We start from the raw sequence: 20,024 nt of genomic DNA, 5'->3' as shown, positions 1-20,024 counted from the left end.
CCTCCAGAGCACAGTAGCCAGATGGAAGCTGTTGATCTACTTAGTCAGAGGTGGATGTAGAGACCATTACCCAGACCAAAGCAAACAGTCACAGTCTGCACTCCGCAATTTACTGCTCACTGAGCTGTGAGTCCGCTAACACTAAACCATTCGAAACCATTACACCTGCACGTTATAGCCCAGATTCTCAGAACATTGTTTTATTCAAGGAGCGGTAAAAAGGTCAATCACTAAGAAGTGGGTTTTAGGTTCTTCTTTGACCTGCTGGGCTTATTTGCAGCATCTGTGTTTCTTTCGTAAAGAACATGGCTGCCTAGATTGATTCACCTATTTCATGTTGTGTTGTGTTTGGTGCTGATGCAAGCAACAAGGTGATGTTAAACTGGAAGGACGTCCCTGTGAGTTTAAAGTCCTAAACAACAAGATGCAAGTCTTTTCAAGATGAGAATAGTTTCTATTTGTTAATAGATCTCTTATTCACACTAACATTCTCTTGAGGAGCACCTGTTTCGTAGGTTTTCTAAGAGGTTCCAGTAACCCAACAAGCTTATCTGATCTTATCATCATACAACCCACTCTTATCTCCTCTGTGGTCAGGGAAGACTTGTGAAGCTGCATAGTATGGATTTGCATCAGGTTGCCGTTGAGAAGATGCTGCCCTGGAGCCCATGGAGTGTTGACCAATCTGTTAATGATTGAGTTGGCCTTCAACACTGCTGCAACCAGTTGCTATGCAGGTGGAGAGAGGGGATAGCTCGGTTACCAGAGTAGAAGCCCAAGGCAAGATGGGGCTGCTGTAAATAAATATATCTCACAGCTACACAGGTAATTCATGTGAAAACAGTACATGTTTACCTTTTCTTTATTATACCAGCCTGGCACAATTGCCCTGCAGCAAGGTTCATTAAATGTGGGGACCTTTAGCTGACATTCTGAAATAATTATCAGAGCTGATTCGAGGCCAATGTTCTTTCCATCAATTGAGAGAAAGCCTCATTTAGAAGCACATAATTGGTCGAAGAACTTTCCATACTGTGCTTCTGATCCTTCCCCTTGATAAGGCTAGAAACTGAGGCCATTTGAATGCGCGTGCACACACACACACACACACACACACACCACACACGCACACACTATCTGACACACACACATTGAACTCAAGGATTTTCTCTCTTCCTCACATCCAGAGACAATGGTTGGCCTGAGAAACCGGTCCACGTGGGCCCCGCTGCTCCTCAAGGCCTCCTGCATCAAGTCCTGTGCCAACGGCTGCTCCCTGGGCATCACCGCACATCTCACCTACGCCAACACAGACACCGAACCTGTGGAGGGTGAGGTCACACACTGATGTCATGGGGGGATTTTGGGCCTTAGCAATCGGTTAGTCACATATCAAGCCATAACATCTATAGCCAGATCTAGTCTTGGTCTTGTTCTTCTGTAATTGTCTTTCTGTAATGTAGTTCTTCAACTGTTGTCTGTTGTCCTTTATTCAATGCCCCTTGCACCTTCCCCCTGCCCCTCTCCCCCAAGGTGTGTTTGTGTACCCGCTGGGGGAGAAGGAGGTGGTGGTGGGCTTTGAGGCGGTCATCGCCGGCCGCATGGTGGGAGTTCAGATCCAGAGTCGGGGGAAGCTGGAGGATTGCTGTCTGGACTGCTGCCCAGGATCGGGGCTCGACGACCAATGTGGCAACGGACGGGAGTGGGGCTGCTGCGGTGGATCCAGCCTGGACATGCAGTGCACTAACGGTGAACAAAGGGGGGAAGGAGAGATGTACGGCAGAAGGGAAGGGATAGAGGGAGGGAGGGATAGAGGGGGGGGGGGGGGGAGGGAGGGAGGAGGGAAAGGATGGAGGAAGGAAGGAAGGAGTGAAAGGATGGCAATAGGGAGGGAAGGAGGAAGGAAGGTAGGGATGGAAGGAAGGAGGGAGGTTAGAGATAGGGCTGGATGGATAGAAGGAGGGAAGGAGTGTATCAGAAGGTATTTTCATTCTAAAAGCTTAGGGCATAACCCACAGACAGTGGTGGAAAAAGTACCTATTTGTCATACTTGAGTAAAAGTAAAGATACCATAAAAGATAATGACTCAAGTGAAAGTGAAAATCACCCAATAAAATACTACTTGAGCAAAAGTTTAAAAGTATTTGGTTTTAAATGTACTTTAAGGAAATGTAACCGCTAAAATATACTTAAGTATCAAAGTAAAAGTATAAATCGTTTCAAATTCCTCATATTAAGCAAACCAGACGGAACGATTTTCTTGATTTTTTAAATTTATGGATAGCCAGTGGCACACTACAACACATCATTTACAAACAAAGCATTTGTGTTTAGTGAATCTGTCAGATCAGAGGCAGTATGGATGACTGGGGATGTTCTCTTGATAAGTGAGTGAATTAGACCATTTTCCTTTTTTTGGGTATCAAAAAGTACATTATTTTCTTTAGCAATGTAGTGAGTAAAAGTAAAAGTTGTCAAAAATATAAAAAGTAAAGTACAGCTACCCCATAAAAGTACTTAAGTAGTACTTTAAAGTATTTTTACTTAAGTACTTTTCACCACTGCCCACAGATTCTGTTTGGTCCTATTTCATGTTTTCCTTTCTCTAACTTTCAAGAAGTAATCTTTAATCAGTAGAGAGACAACACAGGGACTAAGGCACACCAGGTCTCCTCTCTGTGTCTGACCTGATTGGGAGTTTTCAAGTACCACATCAGTCATCATTCCTGTTCCCCACCCCTCTGCTTCCCCTCTGCCTCCCAACTCTCTCTCAGCCGCCATTCTATGTGATCGTTTTATTGACAGTTTTATTGGGCGGCAGGTAGCGCTTGGGTGTTGGGATAATAATCGAAAGGTCGCTGGTTTGAATACCCGAGCCGACAAGGTGAAACATCTGTAGATTTGACCTTAAGCAATGCACTTAACCCTAATTTGCTTCAGGGGCGCCGTACTGACCCTGTAAAACAACACATTTCACTGCACCTTTCTGGTGTGTGACAGTAAACATTTTTAATGCTAGGACAGCAGAGTCCCTGCTAGGACAGCAGAGTTCCTGCCAATCTTCTGAAAGTGTCTGAAACTCTAACTCTTCAGCATCTTAAATAATAAAGCTGTCTTACCCCCCCCCCCCCCCCCCCCCCAAAAAAAAAAAAGACCTTGCCCTTGTCTTTTCCCACTAGCACTAACTTTGCTAATAGCTTCTTTACTGAGGGAAAATGTATTAACTGACTGTGACGTGTGGTTGTCTCGCCTAGCTACTGTATCTTAAGATGAATGCACTAACTGTAAGCAGCGCTGGATAAGAGTGTCTGCTTAACGACTGAAATGTAAAATTGTACCTAATACCCTGCTCATCCAAACCAGCCGCAAAAAAAAAAAAATCAGGTAGGCTTTTATTGAAGAGTCTCAAGCTAATCCATTTAGTGAGACCGCCCACCCGGAGACATGGCATTGGTCTTCCTCTCATTCAGAGAGACCTCCTACCTATCTCTGAACACATCACAACACAGAGGCACGTAATCGTATTATGAATCCTGGAACTCTCTTTATAAATAACTTTGTAGGCTATACATTCAGATGCTTAGAACTTTAGATGAGTAAAGAATCTCTACCAGAATAGAAATACCCTTTACCTCATTCACGTGATTCATTTAACATAATGGTATAATCTTGTAGGATGGGGGCAGAGGACTGAAGCTCAAAGGATTTGGCGTCTTGCCTCTTCGTGAAATGGCTTTCACGCAGTGTAAAAAATGTATCGACTTGAAGTGAATGTCAGGATTCTATTCAATCCATGGGACCATGCACTGACCATTTTTACCTGGATCTCTGTCTTTTAGGCCATCTCATCCTAGACGAAGACTTGGAGCGAACCACCTTCATCGTAGGCACAGGGGTCATTGGCTCGATGGACATCGTATCTGTCGTCATAAGTACGACCGTGGAACTCCCCACCTTGAAGAGTGGCGCGATCCGCCTGGTCTTCCCAACAGTACTCACTCCCATCGCCACAGGACGGGTGACTGCAAGCAAAAGCGAAAATGGGGCGAAATCCGACGAAACAGGGTATTTCCCTCCCCCTTCAAAATTATCTAAATGTTTGGGAGTTTGATGTCAATTATATTCATTCCCACAAGTGTTGAAAAAAAGAACATCATCCCATATTATTGGAACGACCAAAAGGTCATGTGTAATTCAAACTCTGGTGCTTAATATTTCCCTCCCAGACCCACCAGTTGTTTTGGAGCCACCTCAGGGAAACAGGAGAGGGTTTTGGGTTCGGAGCAACAGTGTGCCCATGCCATCTTCACCAGCCCTGCCACCAACCTGGCACCCTATGAGCTCAACTTCCAACTGCTGGTCCGAGGGGCATGCCTGCTGGCTGGTATACCCATATTATATACCCATCTATCGGCCCACATTTATTTACCCAGGAAGCCCCATTGATGTCAAAATACCTCTTTCCCACAAAGTAGCTTTGCTATTGTAGCGAACAGCAGGGCAGGGAAGTGAACCAGGTTCACTGGCATGAAAGGCAAACACCCTACGCATCATGCAAATAGGGTTAACCCACTTGGTGGTAATTGTAACTTGGTTCATATAGGCTTGATAAACTGCCCCCTCAGAACAGGAAAGCACATCCCTGTGCTTCAGCTACTCAGCCCCCTCACACATCTGGGCCGTGCAATTCCAATGGCCTTACAGCCGCCGTCCCACTTTTGACACCAATGTAGCAAACGAAAGGGCAGGGAAGCAAACCCGGGTCGCTGGTGTGAAAGGCAAACACCCTATGCATCGTGCCACTTGGCTCACATAGCGAGGATCACTACAATATCATCCCTGTCTCCTCCTGGTTTGGTGACGCAGAGTTCTTTGAGTACAGCAAACACTTGAGTGGGTGGGAGAAACAGCTTTCTATCTTTAGCCTGTCTCCTGTAATGATATAGTGACAGATACAATTGGCCCTGGCACTCCCACAGTGATATATGAAATGTGTCTGGGGAGGCGGGACAAGGAGCTCAGAGTGAGGCAGCCCAGGGACAGGGACAGAGTAAGGGAGCTGAGAAATGAAGGAGGTAGTGGGTGTGTTTGGAACAGGGCCAGGCTGCAGCAGTCAAGATATTAGGTTGGGGAAATTAGGCTACTCAATCAGATTGGGCACTAGGAGGGCCTGTATGGGAGTGGAATCACTCCGGCCTGTCTGAGAGGTAGCGTACCCTTTCCCTAGCCCCTTCCCTTAACCTCTTCCTCTAGCTGGCCCCTACCCCTGTCCCCTTCACCTAAGTGTTGTTGTTGAACTGGGCTTCTCTTGTCCCTTTCTCCTGCCCAGGTCTGGAAAGCCCTACCCATGCACTCAGGGCAGATGCAGACCCAAGCGCCCAGAGTGCTTCCTCCACCTACATCACCCTGGCACAGGAACACCCCTATGACAGACACATAGAGATCATACTGCATCTCAGCGGTGAGAGAGAGTGTCTGTGTGTGTGTGTGTGTGTGTGTGTGTGTGTGTGTGTGTGTGTGTGTGTGTGTGTGTGTGTGTGTGCGTGTGTCACAATAGTCTCTGATGGCCTCCTTCCTTATCTCGCTGATCATGAGTTCTGTCCCCAAACTCTCTACTCCAGAGCCTCACAGCCCATTGGTCATCCTGGAGAGGGGTCGGCTCACCTTCAGCCAATACGAGCAGCAGATCTGTTCCCGCCGCGACTTCATTCGCTGTGCTCGCAAAGAGCTGGAACCAGAGAAGAAGGTGAGCTGGACTGAAAGCGAAACAATCAGTGGGCGCAAACAACAGTGTGTGGCTTCGTTATATTTCCTTGAAACTATTTACCCAGCCCAGTACCCAGCAAATAGTCTTTCACGTCCTTATAATACATCTATACATTATTTGGAGAAACACACAGTATATTCTGCCTGTATATGTTTTTTTAATTGTCTAATAAATTCTATCAATCAATCCTCCTGTACAGTTGGAGTTTGTGAGAAAGCGGTACCACAAGGACATCCTGAGCAGCCCGGTCCTGATGCTCAACTTCTGTCCGGACCTGCTGTCTGAGCCTCCAGAGCTGCACCGTGCCACCAGGGAACTGCTCTTCCTCATAGACCGCAGCGGCAGCATGAGCGGCAGCAACATCCACCGCATCAAGGTGAGGATGGAGAAAACACAGACATAGTGAAGGGGAAGGGATAAAAATACACCTACAGGTGAAGTCGGAAGTTAACATACACCTCAGCCAAATACATTTAATCTCCGTTTTCACAATTCCTGACATTTAATCCGAGTAAAAATGCCCTGTCTCAGGTCAGTTAGGATCACCACTTTATTTTAAGAATGTGAAATGTGAGAATAACAGTAGAGAAAATGACTTATTTCAGCTTTTATTTATTTCAGCACATTCCCAGTGGGTCAGAAGTTTACATACACTCAATTAGTATTTGGTAGTATTGCCTTTAAATTGTTTAACTTGGGTCAAACGATTCGGCTAGCCTTCCACAAGCTTCCCGCAATAAGTTGGGTGAATTTTGTCCCATTCCTCCTGACAGACCTGGTGTAACTGAGTCAGGTTTGTAGGCCTCCTTGTTCGCACACGCTTTTTCAGTTCTGCCCACAAATTTTCTATAGGATTGAGGTCAGGGCTTTGTGATGGCCACTCCAATACCTTGCCTTTGTTGTCCTTAAGCCATTTTGCCACCACTTTGAAGTATGCTTGGGGTCATTGTCCATTTGGAAGACCCATTTGTGACCAAGCTTTAACTTCCTGACTTTCTTTTAACTTCCTGACTGATGTCTTGAGATGTTGTATCAATATATAACATAATTCTCCTCCCTCACGATGCCATCTATTTTGTGAAGTGCACCAGTCCCTCCTGCAGCAAAGCAACCCCACAACATGATGCTGCCACCCCCGTGCTTCACTGTTGGGATGGTGTTCTTCGGCTTGCAAGCCTCCCCCTTGCAAGCCTACGATCTTTGTCCCCATGTGCAGTTGCAAACCGTAGTCTGTCTTTTTTATGGCGGTTTTGGAGCAGTGGCTTCTTCCTTGCTGACCGGCCTTTCAGGTTATGTCGATATAGGACTCGTTTTACTGTGGTATAGATACTTTGTACCTGTTTCCTCCAGCATCTTCACAAGGTCCTTTGCTGTTGTTCTGGGATTGATTTGCACTTTTCTCACCAAAGTACGTTCATCTCTAGGAGACAGAACGCGTCTCCTTCCTGAGCGGTATGACGGCTGCGTGGTCCCATGGTGTTTATACTTGCGTACTATTGTTTGTACAGATGAACGTGGTACCTTCAGGCGTTTGGAAATGGATGAACCAGATTTGTGGAGGTCTACACATTTTTTTATGAGGTTTGTCATGATCGTCGTAATGAGGCAGAAGAGTGGACCAAGGCGCAGCGTGAAAGAAAGCCATCTTCTTTTAATGAAGAAAAACAAACACTTCCTAAACGAACAAAAAAACAAACGATCGTGAAGCTAAAACGAACTAAGTGCACACATGCAACATAGAACATAGACAAAACACACAAACATCCCATGTCACACCCTGACCTAACTAAACTAATAAAGAAAATCAATATAACAGAGGCCAGGGTGTGACAGTCTTGGCTGATTTCTTTTGATTTTCCCATGATGTCAAGCAAAGAGGCACTGAGTCTGAAGGTAGGCCTTGAAATACATCCACAGGTACACCTCCAATTGACTCAAATGATGTCAATTAGCCTATCAGAAGCATCTAAAGCCATGACATCATTTTCTGGAATTTTCCAAGCTGTGCCAAGCTGTGCTTCTGGTTACGACAGTGAAGTAATATCTAACAAGTAATCTAACAATTCCCCAACAACTACCTAATACACACAAATCTAAAAGGGGTGAATGAGAATATGTGCATATAAATATATGGATGAGCGATGGCCGAGCGACATGGGCAAGGTGCAATAGATGGTATACTAAACCCATGTCTACTTCCTGTCCCAAGGAACCAATGGTGGTAGCTCTGAAGAGTCTTCCTCCAGGCACTATGATCAACATCATAGGCTTCGGCACCACCATCAAAGCCCTGTTCACCACCAGCAAGCTCTGCACAGATGTAAGTACTACATCAGAGCTCAAAGGAATAGTTCACCCTATAAAGTCAAAGTTTGTCAGATGCTTTCACACCTCAAAGAAGTAATCCATTATTGACTTGCACTGATATCCCCCACCATCTGTTATGCAGATCCATTATGTAGATCCATATATATGCATTAAGAGAAATCTGCAGGGCTCAATCGCCAAATGAATGTGAAATATACTGTGTAACCTTGACAATAGGTCTCCATTCGCCGAGCAACCATGAGCTTCCATGCAACCTTACATGTATGAAGATCTACAAACCACGTTAAGTGAAGAGCTTAACATGCTCAGTCAGACAAGGTGTTCTCAGCAGGACCTTGATGAACTTAAAAAAAAAAAAAAATCACTTGTGGACCTTCTGTCCTGTCCCCCTCTCTGTTCCACCTCATTCAGAGTCCAGGTCAGCGCACACCAGGGTTGCCCTAGCAGCTGAGTATCAGGTTTTAGCCAGCAGGGCTGTGCAAGGACAAACAGCAGTTAAACAACATATGGTGACCTTTCATGCATATTACAATGAGAAAAACGAGCATGAGCAATAGCCACCTAACCTGTTCTCTCTCCCTCTGTCTGGTTTAATTAATCACAGATTGTCATGGGTGTTTGTGATCTGGGTTTAGGCAGGTGCTGACGTTGGGTGACCTACACTGTTTATGTTGTTCAGTGATGGTCTACTATGGGCTTTGTTACGTTTGTATTGCCTTACAGGTTGGACAAGGCTTGATTACATTCTAACGTCAATAGTAATATAGGATTATGTCTGTTTGATTTATTCCAATTCCAATCAATTGTACCATTCCAATGTTTACATATCAAACAATAGGAAGGTATTTACCCCGTTCTACCAGACAGATAACAAGAGATTTATTGAAACTCGTAAGTGCCCCTCATTTCTCCTCGCCCAATCTGATATATATCATACTATCCCTCTGTCAATTCTTTAGTGTACAGTAGATGTATGCTACCCTTACGTTTTTATGCCCCCTCGTTGATTAAATTCATTAGAAGAATAGTTTGGTGATCATACACTGCTTATCTAACGTGTCCATCAATATGAACCAATAGGCTGTAATCATATCTGTCCCTCCCCTCCCCTATCCCTTACGCTCCGCTCCACTCCCCTCTCTCCCCAGGTGACCTTGGCACAGTCCTGTGAGTACATCCAGAAGATGAGGGCTGATATGCGGGAAACCAACCTGCTGGGGGCGCTGTCCTGGGTGTATCAGCAGCCTGTGCAGCGCTCCTGCCCCCGCCAGGTGTTCATCATCACAGACGGCAGCGTCAGCAGTGTGGGCAAGGTGCTGGAGCTGGTCCGCAGGAACACTTGTGCTGCCAGGTATTGTCTGTTGGCAGCTGGTAGACTGAGTAGAAATGGGATCATTTAGCATTTAAAACCTACTGTATTGATCAAACGTGACACTGTAGGTTCAACCCGGAACATTGCGGTAATAAAGTGTGTCTGTGTAAGTCCGTGTGTTTGGAAGGAGAGAGAGCAAGAAAAAGAGAGTTAGAAAGAGAGTGGCTGATGCAATATGTAGTATCAGATATAAGCCACACCCATTAATCCCACTAATTGCTTCCCTCTGCAGTTACTACCACGCCACTCTGGTCTGGTCTGCCCCCCCCCCCCCCCCCCCTCCCCAGCTCCCTGGGCATTGTGCAACAATAACTCCATTTATCCTTCATTAGTATTCTACTGTTAGCCCAGCTATTCCAGACAGCACACTGGCTATGTTAGAGAAGATGGAGGTACGTAGTGAGCAGTCAAATTACAAATGTGATTCCAACCTCTAACCCTAGCGTGTGTGTGTGTGTGTGTGTGTGTGTGTGTGTGTGTGTGTGTGTGTGTGTGTGTGTGTGTGTGTGTGTGTGTGTGTGTGTGTGTGTGTGTGTGTGCGTGTATTGATATTCATGTGGGACAATGAGTCTACCTTGCCAGACAGACGAAGCTGAATTCAGAGCAGAGCAACACGCTGTCCGTCACTTGGCTTTTTCAATTAGTCTGGCCCTTTCAGCCATTCAATTAGTGAAATGCCATTTGATTGCTCTCAGTGTTGTGTTCAACACTGCTGTGTGTAGCTAATAATTCAGGTTTAGATACGAAGGACACAGTAAGTCCATCATAGATCACCTGGTTTTAAAGTCCCTAACTAATAAATCTGTCTAAATTGCGACAGTAGATAGATTATCTCTCTCTCTCAACTGAATAAGAGGCTATTTTATTATTATCCAAGGTGCTTTGGTCTTGGCCTGGGCCCCAGAGCCTGCAGGAGGCTCCTACAGGGCGTTGCCAAGGTGACAGGTGGAACCACAGAGTTCTTGGGTGATGAGGAGAGGCTGCAGCCCAAGGTGAGAAGCGACATCACTGTAGTCACATCACTGACCCCTAGTGGGGAAAGTAAATCATTTAAATAATTTCACTTTGGGGAAATACTGTAGTAGGCTACTGGGGGCATACACTCTACTCTAACATTCAAAGATTATTGCTTCCCTCCTCAACCTAAAAATGAAAACACATTTGAATCAACCTTTAACCCCTAATGTTTACCTAATCACTGACCCCTCAGCTGATAAAGTCCCTGAAGAAGGCCTTTGAGCCAGTCCTCACAGATGTACGTATAGACTGGTACCTGCCTGATAACATGGAGGCGCTCCTGTCACCCAATGAGATCCCTCCACTTTACCCGGGGAATCGCCTGATTGGCTACTGTACCCTGTACGATGTGTCTAGCTTCAGAGGCAAGAAGACTGAGGTGAGTGTCCAACTATCCACTCTGGAAAGGCTTTCAAGTGTCCTGTCTTGTGGACAGCATGTAAACTGTGCAGCATAGAAAAGTAAACTCAGTCCCTTCTCTCGCCTTGTGTGTTCTGTAGGGGCGTGGTCGGGGCTATAAAGGCTTGTCTCGGGGCTCGGTGGGCTCTGTGTTCGGCCTATCCAACGACGAACTGTCCCCTCCCTCCGTGTCTGAGCTCCTCCCTCTGGTTACATCATCAGAAGGCGCAGACCTAGAGGAGGCGCTGAGGGAAATCTCCCGGGAAATCTCCTCAGAGTTCTCCTGTGCCAAAGACACCGACACTGGGACTAGTACAGGTGAAATACTGACACTCAAAAAAGACATGGTCACTCAAAAAACAGTTCCCTCAATCCAATACCTGTAAAGTTCCTTTGGCTTTGTGCATATTACACCTGAAGCACAATGATTATAACTGTGTTCCAAGCTCTCCTCTGATATCTCATCCACAGGAGGAGAGGTGGAATGGTCCAGTGATGTTCGTCGTAGGATCCAGGAGAGTTCTTACATCCAGGAGCAGTATGTTCTGACCCGCTGCTCCCTGAGCAGTGAGAGGGGGCTGCCCTACACTCACACGCCCTCCATCTCCGACTCTATGGGAGGCCCTTACCCCCCTGATCTGCTCCCCATCCCGTGCCTGGACACGGGCTCCCTGCCGCAGGGCCTCGAGAAGATGGCTCCACCCGAACAGAGAAGCACCCTGTCCCGCTGGGGCGAGTCGCCATGGCAACAGCCCGCCTCCTCCGAGAATATGGATTCCGTGTCAAAAAAGGTAGGACTGGCTTAGTTTACAACTGCAGTTTGAACCACCTCAATACTTTAGTCATTAGACTACACTGCTGTAAATATTTATGAACCCAGTGTACTCGTTTTCCCTTGTCACAATCCAGGCAGGGCGTCTGTGTGGAGGGGAGGAATCTCGAAGGAGACAGAGGGCATTGGCTCGCTCAGCCATGTCTGCAAGGAGTTTCTCCTCCCCCCAGGGTGAGCTGGACATGCACCGCCTGCGGAGGGCACTAGAGAGAGTCTCCTTTGATCAGGCGGTGGGGGGGAAGCTGGAGGAGAGCGATGGGGAGAACCAGCCTACACCCAGAGGAGGGCTGTCCCGCAGGAGCCTCACTGACTCCAGTAGGTTAACTTCTTATGGCTGCAGGGGCAGTATTGAGTAGCTTGGATGAAAGGTGCCCAGAGGTGCCCAGAGTAAACGGCCTGCTCCTCAGTCCCAGATGCTAATATATGCATATTATTATTAGTATTGGATAGAAAACACTCTGAAGTTTCTAAAACTGTTTGAATGATGTCTGTGAGTATAACAGAACTCATATGGCAGGCAAAAATCTGAGAAGAAATCCAAACAAGAAGTGGGAAATCTGAGGTTGGTCGATTTTCAACCCAGCCCCTATTGAATACACCGTGGGATATGGGTTATGCTGCACTTCCTAAGGCTTCCACTAGATGTCAACCGTCTTTAGAAACTTGTTTGAGGATTCTACTGTGAAGTGGGGGCGAATGAGAGAGGAATGAGCCAGGTGTTTGGCAGATTGCCACAGGCTCTGAGGCGCGGTCACGAGAGTTAGCTCTGGTTCCATTGCTTTTCTACAGACATAGGAATTCTCCGGTTGGAACATTATTGACGTTTTATGTTAAAAACATCCTAAAGATTGATTCCATACATCGTTTGACATGTTTCTACGGACAGTAACGGAACTTTTTGACATTTTGTCTGCAACTAGGGAACGCGCTCCGTGACTTTAGATTTGTTTACCAAACGTGCTAACAAAAGTAGCTCTTTGGACATAAATGATGGACATTATCGAACTAAATCAAACATTTAATGTGGAACTGGGATTCCTGGGAGTGCATTCTGATGAAGATCATCAAAGATAAGTGAATATTTATAATGCTATTTCTGACTTCTGTTAACTACCCAATATGGCGGATATCTTTTCGGCTGCTTTGTTGTCTGAAAGCTGTACTCAGATTATTGCATGGTTTGCTTTTTCCGTAAAGTTTAAAAAAAATCTGACACAGCGGTTGCATTAAGGAGAAGTGTATCTATATTTCCATGTCTAACAATTGTATTTTCATCGACATTTATAATGAGTATTTCTGTAAAATGATGTGGCTCTCTGCAATATCACCGGATGTTTTTGGAACTAGTGAACGTAACGCGCCACTGTATACTGAGATTTTTTTATATAAATATGCACTTTATCGAACAAAACATATATGTATTGTGTAACATGAAGTCCTATGAGTGTCATCTGATGAAGATCATCAAAGGTTAGTGATTAATTTTATCTCTATTTGTGCTTTTTGTGACTCCTCTCTTTGGCTCGAAAAATGGCTGAATTTTTTTGTGACTTGGCGGTGACCTAAAATTAATGGTTTGTGGGGCTTTCGCTGTAAAGCCTATTTGCAATCGGACACTTTGGTGGGATTAACAACAAGATTACCTTTAAAATGGTATAAAATACTTGTATGTTTGAGGAATTTTAATTATGAGATTTCTGTTGTTTGAATTTGGCGCCCTGCACTTTCACTGGCTGTTGTCATATCAATCCCGCAGCCATAAGAAGTTCTTCACCTCCTAGACTGATGTCTAAAACTAAACTCCCTCAAACTCTCTTTCTCTTTTCCATCCATCCACTAACCCTCTCCTTCTACCCATCTTTCTCTCCCGCTAGACGGCCTGCTGTTCCCTGTCTCTCCTCTGGACTGGGACAGCTTCACCGACCCGGAGTACCTGTTTACCGCCGCCCCCCTGGACGACCCCCCCACGCCCCCTGCCCAGTGCCGCTCCCTCATCCACGGCCTCCTAGGAAGCAGGCCTGTTTCCTGGGAGGTCACCGTGGACCTGACACAACTCTGGGCCTCTGAGGACCAGGGGACAGGAGGGACATCCGGGGGAGGAAGGGGAGACCTCTGGGAGGAAATTATCCACCAGCTAACCGCTCACTCTGCAATCAGGGACTTTGAGAAGATGGCGGAGAAGGAGAGTGACATCGAGCACGGTGAGGGTTTCCACCAGTGTTCCTCAATTTTGGGATTGAGGAGGTCACAGGGTGTACAGGGTTTTGCTTCAGCCTTGATTAGTTGAGTACTGAGGGGTATACTACAAAGCAGGATCAAAGAGTTAGCCAGCTAACTTGCCTAAATATTCTGATGTAACTTAATTTCTTTGAAAGATAAGCTTGAAATGGATATGGTGTAATTGATTCAACAAACGAAAACGCATACAGTCAGGTCCAAAATGATTGGCACACTTGATAAAGATGAGCAAAAAAGACTGTATAAATAAAATAATACAAATAGTAAGCTACAGGTAACTGCCAAAATAAAGGAAACACCAACACGAAGTGTCTTAATAGGGAATTGGGCCGCCACGAGCCAGAACAGCTTCAATGCAACTGGGGTGTTTGGAACTCTATCGGATGCCTAGTGGTTAGAGCGTTGGACTAGTGGTTAGAGCGTTGGACTAGTAACCGAAAGGTTGCAAGATCGAATCCCAGAGCAGACGAGGTAAAAATCTGTCGTTCTGCCCCTGAACAAGGCAGTTAACCCACTGTTCCTAGGCCGTCATTGAAAATAAGAATTTGTTCTTAACTGACTTGCCTAGTTAAGTAAAATAAGAATAAAAATCAACTCTTTCCACAATAATTGGGGAAAATATCAGAATTGGGCTGCATGTGTAAACACAGCCAATATAGCTCAGTATTTATTTTGTAGTCTTTTTGCTCATCTTTAGACCTGACTGTATCTAAGTTTAGCTTTTTTTTAATGTACAAGAAAATCTATAGTTATTTCTTGTTGCTTATCAAAGTTAGATGGCTAACTAATTGGTCCTGCTTTGTAGTATACCTGTCTCTATGTGTATGATTGATTGTATGCTGTATACTTGTTTTGCAGGGCCTGCTAAGCGGTACCGTATGAAAGCCATCCAGACCAGTAAGAGCTGTAACATCATCTGTACGTACACAGCCTTTACTGCCACTGACGCCAACACCAGCAAGGGTCCATCAGACACTGTGGAAGTGAGAAACACCGGTAACACTTCAGACAGTTCCACAGTCACAGCAAACCTGAAAACACATGGGCTAATTTTATAATATGCACGGTAACTGATGTCTGTATCAATCAAATTTCAAACAACTAAATGTTTTTTTATAAAGCCCTTTTTACATCAGCAGTTGTCACAAAGTGTTTTACAGAAACCCAGCCTAAAACCCCAAAGAGCAAGCAATGCAGATGTAGAAGCACAGTGGCTAGGAAAAACTCTCTACAAGGCAGGAACCTATGAAGAGAGACAGGAACCAGGCTCAGAGGAGTATGGTTTGGATAGCGGTGGTGTGTGGTGACTGTTGTCCTGTCATGTGTAGGGTTGCGTTTGGGGAACAGGCGGAGCTCCCAGTCAGGCAGTCGTAGACAGAAGGCCTACTCTGTGGGACTGGGCCGTCGCCCCTCCAGCAGAGACAGTGAGGAATTTGAGGACACCTGCAACTCCACAGGTAAACCTACAATACAATAAACCTACAGAGGTCAAATGGTGTGTATATTTACATTTGAATTAGGATCCCCATTAGCCAATGCCATGATGTCAGCTAGTCTACCTGGGTTCCGATAGAGAACTAAAAAGACATTATAAACAATTCATATTTACATTAAATATATATATTTTTAAATAGACATAAGTAGACATTACAGACATTTAAAATACCTGACAGGTAACACAATTACATACAATAATGAACTCCAGGTCTTGTAGACTTTTTGTTTGGTTGTTTCCCAGACAGGGATGATACTCCTGCCTCCCCATGCAGCCTGAAGTCTTGGGACAGCAGTAAGTGCTATTACATTGGCTGAATCTCAAACCGAACACTTCAACCATTCAATTACTCAATATCCGAGTTCACGATTTGTTGCACTATAACCTCTCCACAACCTGTTGTAATAAAGCCCTTCAATATTGTTGATCAAACCTGTGTGCCTCTCTCTCAGGTGCAGGGGGAAATCCCTACCCTGCCAGTCCCTCAGCCGTGTCCGGCACCTCCTCCACCCGCTCCCAACGCTCAGTGGAGAGCAAGTCTGCGGAGAGCTTCTTTGGCTCCAGATTCCCCCTGGGCAGACTAAGGTCATCTAACTCCTCTGGGAAGCAGGCCCCTCTGAAGGGCCACTGTCTGTCTGCTGAGGCAGAGAAACACACAGACACTAAGACCCCAGACTACCTACCTCTGGTGAGACTACTGTCCTCTCACTACATTTGATCATACGGTCATTACAATAGATCCAGGCTGTGCCTAAAAGGTCTTAGGCCAATCAGATCAAGCGTTAACCGACAATAGCAGACACCCGCATAGCGGATTTTGTTGGTGGTGTCGGAACTGCATTGGAGCCGTCAGATCGGTGAGCAGCTGCTCTTGCGGTCATTTTCACAAAGCCACACCTGTCCCACTCGTGTTAGAAGTTCAGAACGAGAAAGTATAGGCTATATAGAAATAATTACACTGAAATGGAAAAATAGTTAAACTAAGTAATGAGGATTTCTATCATTCTATTTGAGGTGTAGATTACATCTCACATTGCAGTTTTTGAATTTGTAAACAAGTTTACATGGGATTGACTCCGTGCAGCCAATGGCAATGTCCACTTTAGGTGTAATGCCAGGAGCCACTTGTGGATTTGACAGCTCTAACGCAGTTCCACTTCCGACACTGTCAAAACAACCGCTATGTCGATGTTGGCTAAAGTGGATCTGACTTAATCAAGCCCTTTGTGCAATTGTATTAAAGGGCAATTCCACCCCTTTCAACCTAATATTCATTATCTCCAGCGTCATACCAGTATCTACATGTAGGCACATACCAGTATAAACAGTGTAATTATTCCCTCCGCAAGACAGTCAAACAAGCGAAATATTGGTATAAATCAAATCAAATTTTATTGGTCACATACACATGATTAGCAGATGTTAATGCGAGTGTAGGGAAATGCTTGTGCTTCTAGTTCCGACAGTGCAGTAACATCTAACAAGTAATCTAACAATTCCACGAAAACTACCTAATACACAAAAATCTAAAAGGGTGAATGAGAATATGTACATAAATATATGGATGAGCGATGGCCGAGCAGCAAAGGCAAGGTGCAATAGATGGTGTAAAATACAGAATATACGTACATATGGGATGAGTAATGTAAGATATGTAATTTTTTTTAAAGTGGCACTATTAAACTGACTAGTGATCCATTTGTTAAAGTGGCCAGTGATTGGGTCTCAATGTAGGCTGTAGCCTCTCTGAGTTAGTGATTGCTGTTTAGCAGTCAGATGGCCTTGAGATAGAAGCTGTTTTTCAATCTCTCAGTGTACAGGTGCATCAAATCTCGCCTTCTGGATGGTAGCAGTGTGAACAGGCAGTGGCTCGGGTGGTTGTCCTTGATGATCTTTTTGGCCTTCCTGTGACATCGGGTGCTGTAGGTGTCATGGAGGGCAGGTTGTTTGCCCCCGGTGATGCGTTGTGTAGACCGCACCACCCTCTGGAGAGCCTTGCGGTTGAGGGGGGTGCAGTTGCTGTACCAGTCTGTGATACAGCCCGACAAGATGCTCTCGATTGTGCATCTGTAGAAGTTTGTGAATCTGTAAAAGTTGGTCAGGGTTTTGGGTGACAAGCCAAATTTCTTCAGCCTCTTGAGGTTGAAGAGGCGCTGTTGCGCCTTCTTCACCACACTGTCTGTGTGGGTGGACCATTTCAGTTTGTCTGTGATGTGTATGCCGAGGAACTTAAAACTTTCCACCTCCACTGCTGTCCATTCGATGTGGATAGGGGGGTGCTCCCACTGCTGTTTCCTGAAGTCCACGATCATCTCCTTTGTTTTGTTGAGTGAGAGGTTGTTTTCCTGACACCACGCTCCGAGTGCCCTCACCTCCTCTCTGTAGGCTGTCTCGTCGTTGTTGGTAATCAAGCCCACTACTGTTGTATCATCTGCAAACTTGATGATTGAGTTGGAGGCGTCATGGAGATCCTTGATGAAAACCTGCTCCAGACTGGGGCGAAGGTTCACCTTCCAATAGGACAACGACTCTAAGCACACAGCCAAGACAACGCAGGAGTGGGTTCGGGATAAGTCTCTGAATCTCCTTGAGTGGCCCAGCAAGAGCCCGGACTTGAACCTGATCGAACATCTCTGGAGAGACCTGAAAGTAGCTGTGCAGCAACGCTCCTCTTCCAACCTGACAGAGCTTGAGAGGATCTGCAAAGAATGGGAGAAACTCCCCAAATACAGGTGTGCCAAGCTTGTAGCGTCATACCCAAGAAAACTCGAGACTGTAATCCCTGCCAAAGGTGCTTCCACAAAGTACTGAGTAAAGAGTCTGAATACTTATGTAAATGTGCAAAGTTTTTTTATTTGTAATAAATTTGCATTTAAAAAAAATAAAAACCTGGTTTTGCATTGTCATGGGGGAAAAGATGAGGGGGGAAACGATTTAATCAATTTTATAAGACTGTATCGTAACAAAGTGGAAAAAGTCGTGTTCTGTGATTAAAAAGAGAAGTTCCTAAAAAGTCCTACTCTGTGACATCCTTGAGAAGGATAAAAAATTATTTTCAAAACCTGCAACGAGTTTCTAGCCAGGGGGAGAGCAATTTCCTGCTCTCCTCGATCTGTGTTTCAAAATCACCGTTTAATGGTTTTACTTTTGATGACAACAAAATTGCACTTTCTAATTTGATATTTGTAGTACAAAACATAAGTGTGTCAATTTTACATATGTGGACACTGGTATGGTGCTGGATATAATGAATGAGGTTGAAAAGTGGTGGAAATGCCCTTCAAGTACTACAATAAGTATTTAGAGGTGGATACCTGATTTAAGAGTTAGTACCTGGTATCTCCTTCACAGGTGCGTCTCCAGTTGGCCTCTGGGGCCTTCCTCCTGACAGAGGTCTACACTGACTGCATCCAGATCCCCCTGGACCGTCTGAAGAGGGCATCCCCCTACAGCCTCCACCGCAGCAGCCTCAGCCCCCCCTTCCGCTGCACCTCCCCCAACGCCCCAACAATCCCCTCCTCCACCACTACCACCAAGCTCCCAACTGGTACCCCCCTCCACCACACCACCACCTCTACCAAGCCTCCTAGTCTCCCCCAACACCACACCTCTACTGGTACCAAGCCCTTGGGTGGCCCCCACACCCCAGATGACCCTCCCCTAATCCTGGACCCCCAACTCCGCAGGAGACGCTTCTCCGACCGGTGCCAAGAGCCCCTGACGACCCTCCCCGACCCCCCTAGCTCCGAGGAAGGCTCCCCTGACATGACAGGTGGCCCTATCCCCCAGACCCAGGCAGACAGCGGGCGCGGCTCAGAGACTGACGTCTGTGAGGGTTCTCTGTTGGATCCAGCAGCTCCAGACCCCCAGGGGAGCGATCAGCTAGCTCTGGGGGACCTGGAGGGCTCGAGCTGGGCCACGGCTGTGGCTCTGGCCTGGCTGGAGCACCGCTGTGCAGGGTTTTTCATGGAGTGGGAGTTGGTGGCAGCCAAGGCGGATTTCTGGCTGCGGGGCCAGGAGCTGCCGGAGGGGGTGGACCTGGCCGGGCTGAAGGGGGCTGCCAGGCAACTGTTTCTGCTGCTCCGCCACTGGGATGAGAACATCCAGCTCAACATGCTCTGCTACAATCCCAACAACATGTGACCACATAGCCACCATGTTAAAACCACCACAATATGTGAAATGACTTATTACCGTCCATGACAACATGTGATAGTTACCAGTGTTTTCTCCTACTAGAACTTTGGTGTAGTTGCCTCTTACCTTAAATCATTTGTTTTTAATATCAGGATCAGTTGAAAAATGGTATTTGCACCTCTGGTGGCTAATACTAATGCTTCTGTGCCCCGTCTACATAAGAAACAGATTCAATTTTCCCCAGTGCAAAGATCTTTTAAAAGCCATTGACTTAGGTAAATTGAGACTTGACTAACCCAAGTGGCCTTTAAGTACACCGTATGAAACTACAATAATGACTTGATCATGTAAAGCTTGCATTACTTTGATTTAGTATATTTCTTTCTTAGCTGAATGGCCTATTAACTGGGTAGTATGTCTAACTTGCATTAGTGTGGAA

The 20,024-nt window shown here is 45.8% G+C and overlaps 1 protein-coding gene across 1 annotated transcript; it reads left to right on the top strand.

The window, feature by feature from the left end:
• Window positions 1-1,192: 1,192 nt before the first annotated feature.
• Window positions 1,193-20,006, top strand: vwa5b2 (von Willebrand factor A domain containing 5B2). Its single transcript, XM_038964229.1, has 20 exons — window positions 1,193-1,331; window positions 1,534-1,749; window positions 3,840-4,065; window positions 4,227-4,384; window positions 5,330-5,461; window positions 5,622-5,746; window positions 5,967-6,143; window positions 7,977-8,087; window positions 9,244-9,446; window positions 10,345-10,459; window positions 10,678-10,863; window positions 10,985-11,201; window positions 11,355-11,674; window positions 11,793-12,030; window positions 13,590-13,916; window positions 14,812-14,949; window positions 15,282-15,410; window positions 15,692-15,742; window positions 15,901-16,136; window positions 18,800-20,006. The coding sequence occupies exons 1-20, from the start codon at window positions 1,193-1,195 to the stop codon at window positions 19,589-19,591; spliced, it is 4,236 nt and encodes a 1,411-aa protein (XP_038820157.1). The 3' UTR covers window positions 19,592-20,006.
• Window positions 20,007-20,024: the final 18 nt, after the last annotated feature.

The sequence above is a fragment of the Salvelinus namaycush genome, chromosome 25, assembly GCF_016432855.1.
Source record: "Salvelinus namaycush isolate Seneca chromosome 25, SaNama_1.0, whole genome shotgun sequence".
Classification (NCBI taxonomy): Eukaryota; Metazoa; Chordata; class Actinopteri; order Salmoniformes; family Salmonidae; genus Salvelinus; species Salvelinus namaycush.
This window is presented reverse-complemented; position numbering and strand designations above follow the sequence as displayed.

Bases quoted from the DNA above. Each gene is read 5' to 3' on its own strand.
- vwa5b2 (XM_038964229.1), top strand. From the start codon at position 1,193: ATGGTTGGCCTGAGAAACCGGTCCACGTGGGCCCCGCTGCTCCTCAAG. The intron at 12,031-13,589 runs GTAGGTTAACTT...CTCTCCCGCTAG, and splicing joins CAGGAGCCTCACTGACTCCA to ACGGCCTGCTGTTCCCTGTC. The intron at 15,743-15,900 runs GTAAGTGCTATT...CCTCTCTCTCAG, and splicing joins CCTGAAGTCTTGGGACAGCA to GTGCAGGGGGAAATCCCTAC.